We start from the raw sequence: 18,421 nt of genomic DNA on the forward strand, positions 1-18,421 counted from the left end.
GATTTGGAAAAACTGCAGAATTTAAAAAACTAAATGTGTCGTCAGATCAAGCACTCACATGCACCAGGAAGAAGCAGGTGAACTCCGATGGACCTCAGCGCAGCAGCGACACCTACTGGATATCAGGCGCACGACCTTAGGGAATCACGGCAGACCCGTATCTTCGTCGGAGAATGCGCCGCGGAATCACGACAGGACCAAGTAAGTAAATGAGCCCCAATGTTTTCCCAGGAGCAGAGAGAGAGACTCTTCTGACTTTTTAACCCCTTAAGGACGCAGCCATTTTATAGCTTAAGGCTCAGACCCTTTTTTTGGATTCTGACATGCGTCACTTTATATGGTGTAGGGGATCAACTCAAATGGCAACTTCAGTAACAGTCCAGGTAGCTGTTTTATTTCTTTCCAAAACAGTTTAACGAAACAGAATAGCTTGCTTCAGCATATAACAGAAAATACAGTCCATATAAACAGGCTTGACTCAGTCCTTTGTAGGTTGTGTCTCCATCCAGCAGCATAACCAGAGAATGTCACTATTGCTGATCCTTGGCTGTGTAACACCTCCAGCTCTGCATGCAGTATAGCAGAGACTTCCAGACTGCAAACACACATCCCCCAGCTCACCTGAGCTTCCTGGCCTTTATCTATCAGCCAAAGCCTGGCCTGGATATGTGGGAGTAGTCACCCACCCTGCTCTTGACTACTCCAATGAAAGCCGGCCCGGATCAACTGCATTAAGCAGCTTTGCTACATTAACAATTGTCAGAAACCTAAGGTTCCTGACCAAACATTAACCGGCTCACTTCACTGAGGCCAGGCACCTCGGTGACACATATCTGACATCAATAATGGCCCCTTGTACCTTTTCACATACCCCCCTCCTCTGACAAAAGCCAGGGGTTTTGGCACCTTTAGCCACCAGACTATGCACCCTTGACAGGGCGTCTGCATTTCCCTGCATTTTTCCTGGCCTGTGCTCCACTGTGAAAGAAAAATCTTGTAGGGCCAGGAACCAGCGGGTGACCCGGGCATTTTTCCCCTTCTTCTCCCGCATCCATCTTAGTGGGGCATGGTCTGACACTAGTTTGAACCTCCTTCCCAATAAATAGTACCTGAGGGAGTCTAGTGCCCACTTTATGGCCAGACATTCTTTCTCAATGATGGCATAATTTTTCTCCGCTGGGGACAGTTTCCTGCTAAGATAAATTACTGGGTGCTCTTCCCCATTGACTACTTGAGACATAACTGCACCCAGACCTACATCAGACGCATCTGTCTGGACCACAAACTCGCCGGAGAAGTCAGGAGCTATCAACACTGGTTGACTACACAAGGCTTCCTTTAACTCTTTAAAAGCGCCCTCTGCTTCTGGAGACCACTGCACCATTGCCGACTTTGTACCCTTTGTGAGGTCAGTCAAAGGAACTGCTATCTCTGCAAACCTGGGGACAAATCGCCTGTAGTATCCAACAATTCCTAGAAATGCCCGGACCTGTTTCTTGTTAAGTGGGCGGGGCCAATTCTGAATAGCTACCTTTTCACAATGGTTATAACTTTTGAACACTGTTACTTATAAAAATGATTCTGAGATTGGTTTTTTTTTTCCCCACATGTTGTTCTTCATTTTAGTGGAAAATTTTGGCTGATAAGTTTTGCGTTTATTTACCAAAAAAAAAAGAGAAAAAATGTAGTTTTCAAATGGCAGTTTTCAAAAATTGCCATTTTCGAAATTTAAAAACATCACGTTTTCAGGCAGGTAGATTTACCACCTAAATAAGTAGCTGAATAACATTTCCCATGTGTCTACTTTACATTTGCATAATTTTTGAAATGTCTGGATAATTTATTTTGATGTCACGCGGCTTACAAATTGAATATCGCTTTTCCGTATTTTCAGAATTTTTCTGAATATTTTGGGGATAAATACTCTTTTGAATGAAATTTTACATATTTAACATCAAAAACCCCCTATATAATCCACCCATTTTCAAATCTGCAACCCTTAAACTATCAGAAACAGCTTTTAGGAAGATTGTTAACCCCTTTAGATCTTCATAGTAATTGAATCAAAATGGAGGTGAAATTTAGAATGGTCAATTGTGCCGGTTATACGTTCATTTAGCCCTAAAATTTACACATTTCCAAAAGATAAAAAGAGAAAACCCACCATACAATCTCTTATGCAATTTCTCCCGAGTACAGAGACCCCCCTCATGTTGCCATTACTTGTTTTATGGGCGCCCGCGCGCGGCGCAGAAGGGAAGGAGCGCCCTGCAGCTGCCAGGATTTTAGTTTCCTCATTGGCTCCTTTTCTAGGCTATAACATTTTATCTTTTTCATTATTGGGGCCATGTGATGGCATTTTTTGCAGGATGAGATGCTTTTTCAAGTGTTACCATTTTGGGGTTGGTATTCCCTATTGTTGAAAATTTCTGTACTTTTTTTGAGGGCAGGAATAGAAAAGCATCAATTCTGTACTTTTTTTTTTTTTTTTTGGTGTTCACCGTATAGCCCAATAATCATGTTATCTTTGTTCTATGGGTTGATACGATTACGGGGATACCATACATGAATATTTTTCCTTACGTTTTACTAAGTTTGCCAAATAAAACCTAATGTGGGGAAAAAAAAATCTATAATTTTTTGGGTGTTAGTGGATGCATTGGAGTAATACTAAATGTGTCCTAAACATTGAAGTCCTGTAATCCATACAATGTAACTGTCCATATAAGCAATTGGACACGTGATTACACGCATATCAATTGCTGTTCATATAATTGACTGTAAGTAGTAGTGGATGGTTACTTTACTTAATTTATCCCCTGTGGGTCGCACAACAAATTTTATATAGCCTTGCAGTTCTCGGCTGGTGTGCACGGCTTGTCTCCATTCTTTTCAGGCTTTTATACAAAAGTAAATCTAAACATTATAATTTTAATGTCAGGGGGTCACTTAAGTGAATGAGTTTACAGCAAGGCAGGCACAAAAGAATCATGGGGGGAACCAACCACACTTCAATACGTCTCCACACTTGTTAAGATATCAATAACTGCCAGACATTTTATTGCAATTTCTGTTCCTGCATCTGTGGTGAAATTACAAGTACTTAAAAAAAATCCCACTGCTCCACAAATAAATGGAGTTACAGAGCCGAGTAAATCATATCTGCCCTTGGTTAGTAGTGTTTCAATATTTAAGCGATTGCGTAGGTCCGGTAATTGCTGCCTTTTATTCTACATAATTGAGTCTTTCTAACAAAATATAACATGGATGTGGAGAACAAAATAAACATGTATTTTCACCACAGGCAAAAACTCTTGGAAATTCTCTGATCACTACTTTGACCTGGTAATATATTGCGTAAAGTATTGACTTTTGTGAAGGAATAATAATACAAATTGTTTTATTTATATAGCGCACACAGATTACGCAGCGCTGCACAGTTTGCCAAATTGGTCCCTGTGGGGCTCACAATCTAATCAACCTACCAGTATGTTTTGGAGTGTGGGAGGAAACGGAGGACCCGTTGGAAACCCACGCAAACACGGAGAGAACATAAAAACTCTTTGCAGAAGTTCACCCTGGGACTTGAACCCAAGTCCCCAGCGCTACAAGGTTATAATAGATGACATACTAGAAGTACGTGTAGTGAATGTAGAGTATTACACTGAATGTTGCAGGGAACCGATCACATGTAAGATGTTGGTATATCAGCAAGAATCTGCATAAATCTATCTGATCACCTATCCCATAGAAAATGACGCTTATCTATAGCAAAATGAGGTCTGTTATTTATTAGCTTTTTGCCATTTTTGGGTGGTATGATGTTAGAGAATTAGTTCACGACCTATACACAGATTAAGGCTATATTCACACTGCCGTTGCTCGCCCGTACCGTAGCGGGCAACGGTAGTGTACGGGGAGAGGAGGAGGAGGAGGTGAGCGCAGCTCACCCCCGCCCCTCTCCATAGCAACCTATGGCGCATGGCGCCGTATTAGGGGAAAAGATAGGACAGGTCCTATCTTTTTCCCGGGTGCGGCACCGTACCGCTCCCGTAGGGTGCCGTGCGCCCATTGCTGCCTATGGGGGATGTATATCGGCCGTATATACGTCGGCCATATATACGTCCCCCATACGTTAGTGTGAATGAAGCCTAAAACAGAGAATTCCAGTTGAGAGTATGTATAATTGACCATGTCCCACCACACAGATTAGGGGTGACGACAGGTCTTGTGTTTTATGTAGGAAAGAACTGGAATGGATCTACAGATTTTATACCCTAATATCAAAATGTAGAATTCAGGGCTTTGGATATTCTTTAGGGATGGGTACCATATGAGCTGTGGTTTTCCTTTATGATCTACCTTATTCTGAGAAATGGTGGTGTTCGGAAATTTTATTTATTTTATACATGTAAATACAATATGCTGTACATACTTGAGTATAAGCCAATCCGAGTATAAGCAAAGGCCCCTAATTTTACCACAAAATACTAAGAAGATTTACTCAAATATAAGCATTGGTCACAGCCTTCCAGTAAGGAAATGCCCAGCAGCAACTCCTAGTAATATAATGTCAAGCAGCCTCCTGCTGTAATATAATGGCCAGTAGCATCCCCCAGTAATGAAATGCCCAGCAGCCTCCCCCAGTACAGAAATATCACATGTAGAACCCCCCCCCTCCAGTAAAGAAATGCCCTTGCTGCCCCCCCCCCCCCCCATTGTATAAAAAAACCTGATATACTTGCGTTCCAGCACTGCTTGACTCATCTTCCCTATCGGGCAGAGGCTCGTCCATGCGCTTTGCCTGCACACACACTATGAAGCAGCGATGTCGCCACTGATGACATTATGGTGTGTGCATGGACAGATCTCATAGACTCCTCTCTGCCCACTCTGTTCCATGAAGACAAGTGGAAATATTAGTGCGGGGAGCGCTGTAAGATACCATAGTAAGTCACACCTTAAGACCCATCCCAGATTTGGACACCATAAAAAGGAAAAATATATTTTACACCAATTAAATATATTGTTGGTCCCTACTACCTCCACAGAGACAGGTGAGCTATATCCACACAACCAGAGCTCTGCTACACTTGGGCACCCCACTCCTCCTTAGTTCTTAACCCCTTATAATAAATAAACCCAGTGCGGAGGCTCTTCTCTCATGGATCAGCGCTTCACCATCTAATCTCCATTACAGCGGTTGTCTGCCAGTCATGTTTTAGCAAGATTTTTTTCTTGCTAAAAAGTGCGTATCTAGTCACTCATGTATATATTAATTTGATTATTTCAAGCTAATTAATTTTATATTTCTTTATTATTTAGATGACATATTCACCCTATTGTTCATCGCTCATCACATTCTCAGTTTTAAGATATGATCTTCACTTTACCATCAAAAGGATCTGAATTCTTTGTTTGTTTTCTGTAATAAGGTGCCTACATGTGCTATATTTGGGATAGAATTTAATTTGTGACTGTCAGGATCAGGAGTAGTGGACCCACTGTACCAACCCGAAGTGATGACGTAAGCTGACACCTGGAAGCAGAGTCTGAGTGGAGGGGCTCACCTGTGCCCCTCTCTGTGCTCCAGCGCTCCCGTGGCTCGACTCACCTGTCCTCGTTCCTGCTCCGATTCCGGCGGTCAGGCGCGCACGTCCCAAGGATTTAAAGGGCCAGTGCACCATTGATTGGTGCTGGCAATTCCCAGAATTCCTGATAAGCCAGCCTCTTCCTGCACGCCCTGCCAGATCTTTGTGCCTCCTTGCCATTGAAAAAGCTTGTTTCCTATGCCCTATGCTTTTACTGTGATTTCCTGTTTCCATTATTGACTTCGATCCCATGCTACCTGTCCTGACCTTCCGCTACGTCACTGACTCTGATCCTGTGCTGCCTGTTCTGACCTCCTGCCTGTCCCCGACTACGATTCTGCTACACGACTTTGTACTTCACCTTGGCCGCCACCGCAGACAAAGTCGTGTCTATGGAGCAACCTGGTGGTATCACTCCGCAGAAAGTCCAACCAGCTTTGCCGGGGGCTCTGGTGAAAACCGGGTAGGACTTAGACTCTGCTCCCAGGTGTCAGCTTACATCATTGCCCGCGGTGCTCCATTGGGTCCACTGCAGTAAAATCCGGCCATTGATCCAACCAAGGTTCCATTTTATCTGGCTGATCTTGCCACCATCGTGGTCCAGCAATCCCAGCAGATTGCCGCACAAGTTCAGCAACTTAGACAAGTCACCGCCATGTTGCCGCAAATGATGGCTACTAGCAGCATGGTCAACTTCCTGCGGCATCTCCTGCTACTCCGGTTGGCCTACCTTCCGCTGAACCCAGGCTGAGACTCTCCATCTGCCATCCAAGTATGATGGGGACCCAGAGTTATGCCGGGGCTTTATCACTCAGTGCTCCTTGCACATTGAACTTATGCCATCACAGTTTGTCACAGAACAGTCTAAGGTCGCTTTTATCATCAACCTCCTCTCCGGGAAGGCCCTGGCATGGACTACTCCCCTCTGGAACGGAAAAGACCCGGCCACAGCTAATATTACCTTCTTCTTCGCTGAGTTCTGGTCCGTCTTTGAGGAACCTGCATGGGCGATTTCTGCTGAGACCGCACTGCTGAACCTGCTTCAAGGGGACTCATATGTCGATGATTACGTGGTTCGGTTTTGTACCCTGGCCTCTGAACTAACCTGGAACAAACCTTTAAAAAGGGACTTTCTGGACAGGTTAAAGAAACACTTTTACTTACCTGGTCCCTGCATGATCCCCGAGGTGCGTTGTCCGACGAGGATTATCTTGTGACACAATTTGAATTTTAAATCCCGCGCTTAATCTGAATCAAACGGGTTGTCCGACGGCCAAGCGCCCGTTTGTGTCTCATGAAAGTCGGCGCAAAAATGTGATCGCATGCGCCACACATTAACTGGGGCGCAAAACGGAAATAGTCGGGAAACCCGACATAAATGTGGACCCTTAGTAAATGTGCCCCACTGTCTGCAAATGACCTGCCGTCTACTCTTAGTGGTCTCATCTCTCTGGCCACTCTGAGTGACATTCAGTTTATGGAGCGCTCTGAGGAGCAACGTGCAAATCAGGGCCCGACGTTTGCCCCGCCTGGTTTGCCACCTTCTAAAGACCACTTTAGCCACCTGGCATGTCAGCTACAGAGGATCCGATGCAGGTGGATAGAGTTCTGCAGTCTCCCCAGGAGCGTCCTGACAAAGGCAAAAATTACACAGCACAGGTAGTATGACTCAAGTGTTGGATGAGTGTGCTAGGGAATGACAGGAGAACCTCAGTCTCTATTATGCCAGCCCAAAACACTTCTTTCTGACTTGTCCACTCCATCCTCAGCGTCCGGGAAATGCACGTACCTAGCGTTCTTGGGAAAAGCGTCCCTAGGTGAGAACAAAGCTTCTCCACGTCTGAACATACCTTATCTTACTCAGCTCCGGGACAGGTAATAAGTTTCCAGTCTCTGCCTTCCTGGATGCTGCCCTGGTCTCTCAGTACCATCTTTCTTTAGTCCATCTCTAGAAGCCGCTGGTCATCTCGTCTGTCAGTGGGTAGATTCTCCACGACCTGGTCCGCTACCGTACTGTTCCCGTGTCCTAGGGCGCGCGGGCGCCGGCCTCATGTAATTTAAAGGGCCAGTGCACCATCAATTAGCGCTGGCCAATTTCCTCTACGGCTATTAAAACCTGCCTCTCCCATCACACCTTGCTGGATCTTTGTGCCTCACAGCCTTAGAGAAAGCTCCCTAGCGATTACCTGCATTCCTGTGCCTCCTGTGTATTCCTGCGTTCCAGTGTGTTCCTGCTCCTGAGTTCTGTGTTGCTGTGTTACCAGTGTTCCTCCGTGTATGTGTCCCTGGTAGATGGATGGGGCGCCCTTGATGGTGATACAGCTGTAGCAGGGACCAGACGGAGGCTGTAATTGATAGTGGTTTATACGAAAAACTCATTTATGACATGTTAAATGACAACATAGTTTATAAAAAATTACTGAGTGATCCCACAAATACAATTACTGCTAAACTTAGAGAACTAATTTCATGGGGCAAAAATTTGGATATTTTCTCCGATAGAGAAGGTGATTTTTTAATACCTACTTCTCCCCTTTGCCCTATATTCCATGCTCTACCTAAGTTACATAAGCAGATTTTTCCCCCTCCCCTGTGTCCCATTATTGTAGGTATGGGTTCCCTAATGGAACGGTTAAGTAGCTGGTTAGACACCCATCTCCAACCTATTGTTAAGAGAATGCCAGGTTACATACAGGACACTAAAGAAGTTCTCAAGAGTATGACGCAAATACAATGGCATGACCAATATAGGTGGATTTCTTGTGATATTTCGGCTCTCTATACAAACATACCACATGATATGGCTCTTGTTGCCCTTGAAAGCCATATGTATAGATTTACAGATTTTTCGTACGAGCTGAAACAATTTATTTTGTCAGTCACACATTTTTTGTTGTCCAATAATTATTTCTCTTTTAATGGTGAATTTTTCCTACAAATCCAGGGATGCCCTATGGGCTCATGCTTCTCACCATCATTAGCAAATATTTATGTTTCATGGTGGGAGGAGAGATACCTATAAAGTGTGTCAAATCCCTTTAGGGACAGCATATTTTGGTATGGTAGGTATATTGATGACACCCTGCTCATCTGGCTTGGCAGTGAGCAGGGTGTCATTGATTTCCTGTCCTACATCAACTGTAACGACTGTAATCTGAGTTTTACCTACCAAATGGAGAATAATCGTATATCTTTTTTGGATATTGTCTTAGAGGGTAATAATATCACCAATACAGTGGATACTTCTTTATATCGCAAACCCACTAGTGGCAATTCCATTTTGCAAGCCACCAGCTGCCACCCTAAACATGTAGTTGAGAACTTACCTGTTGGAGAGTTCATACGTGCTCGCAGGAGTTGTACTGATCAACAAGCATTTGAAAAAGAATGCCAGATTATTTCAGATCGCCTAATTGGAAGAGGCTATACCCATACACTCATCCAAAAAGCTAAAAACATAGCTGCAAGTAAGACTAGGGAACAACTGCTATTCAACTCTAGAACGAGCAGTAAAAAATCTGATAATATTGTTTTTTCGACTACTTATAGCTGTAATTTCCATCAGATAACTAATATCATTAAGAAATATTTACCAGTCTTAATGGCTGATGACAAAATAAATAAAATTCTACAACAAGGGTGCCAATTCATATCAAGAAGGGCATGCACTATTGGTAACATCGTACCTCCCTCACTATACCTTGCATATGAGAAAAAGGAGAAAAATACCTGGCTAAATACAAAAGGCTCATTTAAGTGTGGCATGAATAGATGTAACAATTGTAAATATATGAAGAATGTAAAAAAGTTCTCTTCAGTTCATAGCAGTAATACTAATAACATTTATTCTTTTATAAACTGCAACACACGTTATGTTATTTACCTTGTTACCTGCACCTCTTGCAACATACAATATGTTGGTAGTACTATTCGTCCTCTGAAAAAAACGCATCAGTGAACATATCTCAGACGGTTCAAATTTTAATGACAAACATATCTCTAGTTTATCTAAACATTTTTTACAGATACATGGAGGTGATATGTCATCTTTTTCAGTTATTGGCATTGAAAAGATAAGAACCCCGGTTAGAGGAGGAGATAGGGAATGGAAGCTCCGCAATCGAGAGGCTTTCTGGATCCTTAACCTCACAACAAGAAGCCCCAACGGTTTAAACAATAGAACTGACCTAACGTACCTGTATTAATATTGCATTATCTTTATAATTCCAACTATTCATGTTCTTTCTACTATCTGATAATACACAGTTTGGTTTCTAGTTATACGCATGCGCAGTGGTGATCCGCTGATGCGTGAACATTGAACAATTAATGGCATTGTTATCACCTGGTATGTATTTCCTCTTGTGCTTTTAAAAGTGTGTGTCCCACATGTATTGTTAGGACCATGACTAAGAATGTAATATAATCATTCGAAACGCGTAGGTCTTTTTGGGTCTCCGGACCATATGTCTTTTTTTACAAATGGATTAAATAAACCTTTACAGATTTTTTATCAGTCTACTTGAAACTTGGAGTGCTGGATTTGTTCATCTTTTAGACGGAGGCAATGTTGTGCATAAAAGTAACTTACAGTTCTTTATTCAACCAACGGAAACAACACGCCAAATGATTGTGTACAAGTGCAGTACTGGAGTGATTTTGGAGAGGAACCTCAGGAGTTGTGTCACCAGACTGGATGCAGGGGCAGGCTGGGATGTAGCTGTGTCCAATCCAGGAAGCTGAAGTTTTGTCCTGTGTCACTCTGTCTGTAGTCGCTGAAGCCTAGGAGCTTCTCATGTGGTGAGAGCTGGGCCTGAGAGATCTGCCCTCTCTGAAGTTTCTGGAACTCTCCCTCCTGTATGGAGAGGTGGGGCTAAGAGAGTGACTCCTCCCCTGACTAAGGGTTTAGTTAATCCCTGGTCAGGTGGTCCTCTCCTCCAATCACACTCCAATTCACATTTAAATGCATTGAGGCATATCATTGGATGATAACAAGAAATAATGTTCAACCCTTGCCTATCCAGGCAGAATCTACCACTGCATAATTACCTGAGTATATTTGTAGTGTCCTGCAGGGGAGCTGATCAGACTCACTACCAGGGGGACACACATATAAGGGGCTTATTCGCAACAACTCCTCTGCCTTGCATTGGCAGGGATGTTGCAGAAACGTTTTTTTTCCTAGCTTCCCGGCATGGAATAATAAATAATGTGATATTGAAGTAAAATTTGTTACGCACAAAATAAGCCCTCCCACAGCTCTATACACAAAAATGAAAAAGTTATGGATTTTTGAAGGTGGAGGGAAAGAAATGAGCGGAAAAAAAAACCCCTGCATCCTTAAGGGCACATTCACACAATGCGTTGCGTTTTGGACCCATTCCACTGGTTTCAGCCTTGATTACATGCTTAGGTTACACTGCGTTTTAGCAGATGCAGTTGAAATGCAATGTATCCTTAGCATGCAATCAAGGCTGAAGCCAGTGGAATGTGTCAAAAACGCAATGCATGATGCGACACATCGTGTGAATGCGCCCTAAGGGGTTGAGATCGATATTATACTATGAATGGGAGACAATATGCGTGGTTTAATAAAAAAAATTCCCAAACGTTGGGAGATAAGGATTTAGTTACATCTTTAGGGTATATGACGGTACACCCAGTGGCACGCCTGATATCGGGCGAGTGTGATATTACTCGGTGTGCTGGGGTACAGGCCGCGCTCTGCACGCACGTGCGCCGCCACGATGGCGACATAGCTTGGGAAAGTCTCCGCCTTCTCACTTCCGCTCTCGCGTTGCGATGACGTAATCGGCCTGCGCCTGGACACTTCCATTTGCCCACGTGATCGCGGCGGTGTGGAGCGTGTGAGCACGGATCTGAAAGCATGGCGGAGCAGAGTGTGGTGCCCAGCGATCTTTTTCCTCACGTGTTGCGTTTTTTGCGCGACAACCGCTTTACCAATGCGGCTAAAGAGTTCATGAAGGCGACAGGAGTGGTGAGTGCTCTAGACAGCGGAAGGGGACGACACATGCCGGCGCCATGCCGTATAGCTCCATACTGTCTTGCCTTCTATGTGCATCACGGTGTTATGATTGTATTCATTAGTGATTACATTGATAATGACGTCATGTACCAGGTGCCTGTGCTGCACACATCAAAGATATGTAAACCTGTGTCATTATATAACGTCACTGTCTGGCGCTGCTCATATTTGTATCGCAGGCTCCACATATAATGTTATATTCATGTTGAGAATGGTGCCGCACACAGCTACATAACTGCCACCTGTCACCTCTATTTACCCATCTGAACAAACTGCTGCATTAGGCTACATGGGGGCATATATGTGGCTGATATACGTCCCCCATATACGGCAGTGGGTGCACGGCGCCCTATGAGAGCGGTACGGTGTGGCACAGTGTTACTTTGCGCCATATATCCCAATGGAGAGGAGTGGGATGAGCAGCGCTCACCACCTCTCCTCGCACGCTGCTGTGTGCACGCCGTGCTACGGTATGGCGGGCAACGGCATTGTGAATCCAGCCTTATTTAGGGCTATGCCCACCCATTGTACCGTTTTTGTGTTAATATTCTAGCTGCTCTTCCTTGCCATAACTTTGTTAGCAATTTCCAAATGTGGCAAAAGTGCACCTCAGTGGGACTCTTCTAAAGCACTTCAGCCTCATTTGACCATTTTTGAAAAGAATATCCCTACAGAACAACACAGTAATTTGTTCAGGTAAGCAAATTGTGGTGATGGATTCCCTTATCGTTAAAGTTTAATTTGTTCTGTCATGAAAAAACTCTGCAAACCATGTTAAGGTTTTGCACAAAATAACTTAAGGGCTTGGACCAATACGAAAATTTGCTAGGAATGATCAGTCAGTAAAGCCTTTCATGGTGTGGGCAGAATGTGGTTAAAAAAACAGCTTGGTGAAAACTAATATCCACTATAATCTCTTGGTAGAGTCGATTTACTATTACATTGGATACAATGATCCTGTTATTGTACATGACATGAACATTTCCTGGAAGTAATCTAACTAATGTGCCCTGTAACGCCACCCATTAGTCAAAATGGAACCCCCATTATTGTGATTGGTGAGGAACCCAGCACTTAAACAATGTATAACTTGCAAACTTGTTACAACCCATTTAATACCTTAATGACACTCAATGGATCTATACATTATGCTGCAAACACCCATTGCTAAGGCCAAATTAGATTTTCTGTTATTTGCATCCATTATTGAGACAAAACCACTTGTGGTCACTCACAAAACAGGTCTTCTCATTACATGGGTACATTCAGATGACCGTCTATGGGAACGTATATATGGCCGCATATATGTTCCCATAGACAGCAGTGGCGGTACGTGTGTGGCACAGTTCTGTACACTGTGAGTAGATAGAGCTTTTCTATTTTTTCCCGAGTGTGCGGCCATGCATATCGCCATGTGAATGCACCCTACCTCTGTAGAGTTGCTGGAAAGTCTTGAACACGTTCTGTGGGGACTTAATCATAATACACTGGAAGCCATGCTAGCACGGATACATCAGGCTTGGACCTCCTGATGTATCTGGCTGGGCAATTCTTAGGCGGGCTTCTACATTTAAACAAACACCTGTGTAGTGTGTAGGTGTGCCGCCCCACTCCATTGCCAGCCGTGACCTTCAAGAACACAGTTTTTGCCACGTGGAGGGTTAGAGCATCCACAGAAAACTTCCCCTATTAAATTGACCATAGACACCATGAAGTGTCAATAATACATGCATGTGCGATTCCCGAAATGTGTTGACGAAAAGGATTTATAAACAAGCTAATTGTTTCCAAGTAAAATGCAACAGTCTGACTTTCCCCTTCTGCTTCATCTACAAATAAACATCTCAAATGTAAACTGTCTCAGTTTCCTACTGAAATCAGTAATTTGAAGAATACAGTTTTGTCCTCCTGTTTGCTCTTCATGTTACACCAGCCATGGTTTGTAGGTGGCATGAGAGAGAGGGAGCAAATAATCTATATGTTTGATGTGACACAATAGAAATCATAATTTTTTTTTTTTCTTTTTACAGAAGGATCAAGGTACAAGCTCAACCTCCCTTCTTGATATATTCGGTGATTGGCTTAAGTGAGTACTTTATTTTATGTGTCGAACTTGAAGAACCCCTTTTTTATAGCACAGGGATAATAGTATGCACTTCTTTGAGATTTCTTGTTGCTAGGCATTGGCTGAAAACATTCTGAAAATCAGGTTTTAACAAAGTATGTTAGTTAAGCTGAAGAACGATTCTAATTGTAACCCATAGGAGTTACAATATACTGTATATTTGAGAAGGAATTAAGGGGAACCAGCAGTCGTCCTTAGACCGACCCTCTCAGCGTGGGGTTTCGCCTGCAAATCTTGTACACAGATTGACATAACGTTCTTAAGAACTTTCCAAGTGTATATTTATTTTGATCAATATTTTGTGGAACTTTTTAGTTGCCTTTTTGGAACTATGCCAGGGTTCTTAAAGGACATCTAAACCAAGCACACTTACATGCTAGTGTGTGCCCCCTCTGGCAAGATCTGCTCTTCTTTGAGCTTCTTATACCCTTGTTTGTTTATATGCAAATGAGCCTGCGGGCTCTGGGCTCCATAGGTGTTAAAGGAGTCTGAAGCCCCTCAGGTTCGTTTGCATTTAGTCCTTCATCTTGTTGGTAGATGGCCTTTAACTCGTATGGAGCCCCTCAGGCTCATTTGCATAGTTTTAAAAAAATCAGGGCATAAGAAGCTAAAGGAGGAGATCCTTCCATAGGGGGCACACACTAGTGTGCAAGTGTGCTTTTTTACACTCCTTCATCCTGATGGCAGATGTCCTTTAACCCCATAAGGATGTGGCCAGTTTATAGCTTAAGGCTCACCCCCCCCCCCCCAGATAACTCAGATATTGGTTTTATGTATTTTTAGTGTTGACCATTTTGAGGGATATAAGGGGCATGTACAGGGAAAGATGGAGCACCCTTTATCTTCTGTTGAGGGCACGGTAGAGTGAGGTGTGTGTGCTCACTTTCCTGTGCCACACACAATGTTCTCCTATGACAGCCGTAGCTGCAGTTTATACAGTTGGCATACGTCCGCCATATATTGTCATCTGAAAGGGGCCTTAGGAGGTATCTTGGTACAACACCCGTTGTTGGGGTGCCACCAGTATCTTGAAACCAGAGTCCTTTTTTCTTTATGACGTGTAACACTGTTAATATATATTTTTCATAAAGCTTGCAATATAATTTTAGGTCACCAGATTCCAAGAAAAGGAAGCTTCCTGTTAACGGCCTCCCTGCAAAAGAATCTGGAAAGAAATCCAGCAGCGAAGAGAGCTCGAGTGAAGACGAAGCACCTCCTGCAAAAAAACAGGGTAAAACATGAGACGAGTGTGGCCCTTTTGTTTCTCATTCAGAAGCATGATTGCTGTAAGCAAGAAAAGACCCCCTAGGACAGTGATGGCGAACCTTTTTGAGGCAGAGTGCCCAAACTACAACCAAACCTGCTTATTTAAATAGAAAGTGCCAACGTGGCAAATTAAGCAGTAACAAATTACCACCTGTTTTGTCACGGTTTTATTTGTATTGGCGTCCTAACGGACACCAATGTAGTTGAAAGAAAGAGGAGACATTCAGATTATCATTGTAGCTTCCTTCCATGGTACCCTGAAGAGAGAATTGCGGCGCCCATAGCAGGAGCCCCAATAATAGTGCAGCCTTGTCTGTACCTCCTTGCTCCCCACGTAGTCCTCGGCAGCTAAGGACGTGTAGCTTTAAAATAGCCCTGATCACAGCACATCCTGGGTGGCCAGGGACTGCAGGAGGAGGCTTTGAGTCCTGTCTGGAAACTCTGTGCTGGGGTGATGGCCTGGGTGTCCACAGAGAGGGCTTGGAGTGCCACCTCTGGCACCCGTGCCATAGGTTCGCCACCACTGCCCTAGGAGCATCGGTTAGAACTGTACGTATGTACAGTATATAGGAAAGGGTGCAAATAAGTGCAAGCTCTATCTATAACCTATTCCAAAATCTCTCATCTGCCCCACTACCTTTGAGATATAAATACACGTTTGTTGGCTCTTCTTATTGTGTGTAGCGAACGTTCAAGCTGGAAAGTGATGGACCTACCTATAATAGGAAGATAAGTGAAGGGGAAACTTAGAGATGGGGTGTAGCAGCCCGGTTTAGTCATTTAGGAACAAAAATGATAGAGGCCTGATATTGAACCGTTTTGAAGTATCGAAAAAGTATACATGTTTTAAAGTATTGTGCAACCCTATGTGCAGCAGAATTGGGGTTAACATTAGATGAGGCAACATACATTGTGCATTTTTTTTTTGTGTCTAAATCCCAATCCTGAATATTTAAAAAACTTCAAGTTTTGGCTTTTTAGAGCAGATATTTGTGCTGTTTATGATGGTTTCACATTGGTAGTGCAGTATCTTGTGTAGCTAATAACAAAAAGTTTAACCCGTTAAGGACGCAGCTCTTTTTGCTCCCTACTTTCAAAAATCTAACTTTTTAATTAGTTTCCGTGTACAGAGCTGTGTGGGGTCTTATTTTCTGGGTAACCCATTTTAGTTCTAAATTTTACTTATTGTACCATGCCGTGTACAGGGAAACTGGAAAAAAGTTGAAATTTGCTGAAATTGGTGAAAAAACACATTTGTCACTTTCTTGTGGCCCCAGTTTCACTTTCACTGTGCGATCCAAATGATGCATCTACTTAATTCTTAAAATTTGCTTCACCATCTTCTGACGCTAATAACCTGTTCATATTTTTGTGTACGGAGCTGTGTGAGGTCTCATTATTTGTGAGATGAGCTGTCATTTCCATTGCTACTATTTTTAGGACTATGCAACATTTTTGATCACTTTTATTACATTTTGTTATTGTATGTAAAATAGTGTAAAAGTCGTGTTACAGGCATTTAGGAGCTATTTTCCATTATGGGGTTCACCACCAGCAATAAGTTTTAATATTTTGATAGACTGGGCATGTTGGGATGGGCTGATGCCATACGTTTGTTTGTTTGTTTTTGTTTTTATATCGGTTTAAGGGCTCGTTTACATGGCCGTCAGCGACGACTCATATACATCCCCATAGACGGCAATGGTTGCTCGGTGTGGCACCGATCTGCACCGTACACCAGGAAAAGATAGAGCATGTTCTATCTTTTCCTGAGTGTGCGGCCGTTTGCCGCTATTTCCTATGGAGGGAGGTGCGGTCACCTCCTCCTCCTCTCCAGCACACGGTGGTATGCCCGTGCGGCGGGCATACCTCGTGTGAATGAAGCCTAAGGGAAAGTAGGTGATTTGAAATTTTAATATAAGAATTGTTTTACATTTTTTTCACTTATTACCCTCTAGGGTACTTTAGCCCTAGATGGTCTGATCGTTTCTACCGTATACTGTAATACTACTGTATTGCAGTATATGGCGTTTTTGCATAGGATTCATTACAATGAGCTACTAGCTCGTAACAAATCTTCAGGAACCAGCCAGCCTCGGGTCTAACGAAGACCTGAGGCTGACATTGCGAGGAGAGTGAGACGGTGTAGCAGCCAGTAAAGTCAGATCAGTGTGTCTAGGGTAGCATCTCAGGCTCAATAGCATATTTTTAAAAGTTAAAAGAAAAGATTACCACAGTCAGGGTGCATGGATATATGAGTAACTGTTCCCGCTTTATTATTTCTGATTTTCATGGTTGTGTTGGGCTCCAGTCCTATGCAGTTTTTCATTTCAGGGAGGGAAGCAAATCTTCCTAAAAATTCTTCATTCTGTGGCAAATGTTTTAGCCCCTCTATTTCCTATAGGAACCAATAGTCTGGTGAAACAAGATTTACATAAAAATGAAACTTATTTTTTTCATTTACTATAGTAAACACATAGTTAAAACCATTAATTTACAAATAAACAAATGTTGATTGTAAACCAAGCACACTGACTTAAGGTTGTGTGTGCCCTGTGGCTGGATCAGCTCTTATTTTAGCTTCTTATGCACTGGTTGTTAAGAAAAAGCCTTTAAAATTATGCAAACCATATCCATAGAGCCTGGGGCCTTTAGGCTTATTAGCATATTTTTTAAAGCCTTAAAATAGGAAGCTTAGAATGAATCCTCTCAGAGGGGGCACACACCAGTAGCTCAGTATGTTTGGTTTTCAATCCTTCATCCTGGTGGTGGATGTCCTTTAAGAGCGCCTTTTTTTTTTTTTTCTCATTTGACTGTGCTTGTGTAAACTATTTCCATAATTTAGAGAGATTCCAGATTACAAAAACTAAACCAGTACATATAAATGAGTAGAACAGAAATCCCCTATGCACCCTATAGTACCAACAATTTTCCCCTACCGAAAGTTTAAAAATATTTTCTTTTATTTTAGCTGTTGCAGTTGGTACAAAGCCTGTAGCCAAAGCACCTGCAGCGAAGAAGGCGGAAAGCAGCAGTGAAGAGTCCAGTGATGATTCTGACGAGGGAACGACAAAGGTTCTTTCATTATATGTTTTAAAATTGTTCTAAAAATGTAACCAAGTTTTAAGCCTTTTCTTTACACCATATTTAATTTGTGTTGATGCGAAAAAGTGGGAGTGGAAAATACACACTGAAAAAGTATGAGTTTGGTAAATGTATAGTCTACGTCTCCTTTCCATTATTTTTCAATGAGTTCATTAAATTCTTTCAATAAGGTTTACTTCAGATTGAGGGTTTGAGGTTATTTGACTTGCCCTAATGAAACCTCTGATCACACCTAACATTTGTGTGTTATATGATGTGTAAGGTGGTGCTTTATTTCTTGGTGTTATA

The 18,421-nt window shown here is 42.8% G+C and overlaps 1 protein-coding gene across 2 annotated transcripts in view; it reads left to right on the forward strand.

The window, feature by feature from the left end:
* The first annotated feature begins 11,369 nt into the window (after positions 1-11,369).
* Positions 11,370-18,421, forward strand: part of NOLC1 (nucleolar and coiled-body phosphoprotein 1) — a 31,873-nt gene continuing 24,821 nt past the window's right edge. Inside the window, exons 1-4 of one of the 2 annotated variants that reach the window (XM_072131427.1) lie at positions 11,370-11,589; positions 13,668-13,723; positions 14,872-14,993; positions 18,000-18,103. In XM_072131427.1, the coding sequence (XP_071987528.1) occupies positions 11,479-11,589; positions 13,668-13,723; positions 14,872-14,993; positions 18,000-18,103 (393 nt within the window). In that variant the 5' untranslated portion in view covers positions 11,370-11,478. The remainder of the gene's footprint in view (positions 11,590-13,667; positions 13,724-14,871; positions 14,994-17,999; positions 18,104-18,421) is intronic. The other variant, XM_072131426.1, reaches the window with a different exon arrangement.

Source organism: Engystomops pustulosus, chromosome 11, assembly GCF_040894005.1.
Source record: "Engystomops pustulosus chromosome 11, aEngPut4.maternal, whole genome shotgun sequence".
Lineage (NCBI taxonomy): Eukaryota > Metazoa > Chordata > Amphibia > Anura > Leptodactylidae > Engystomops > Engystomops pustulosus.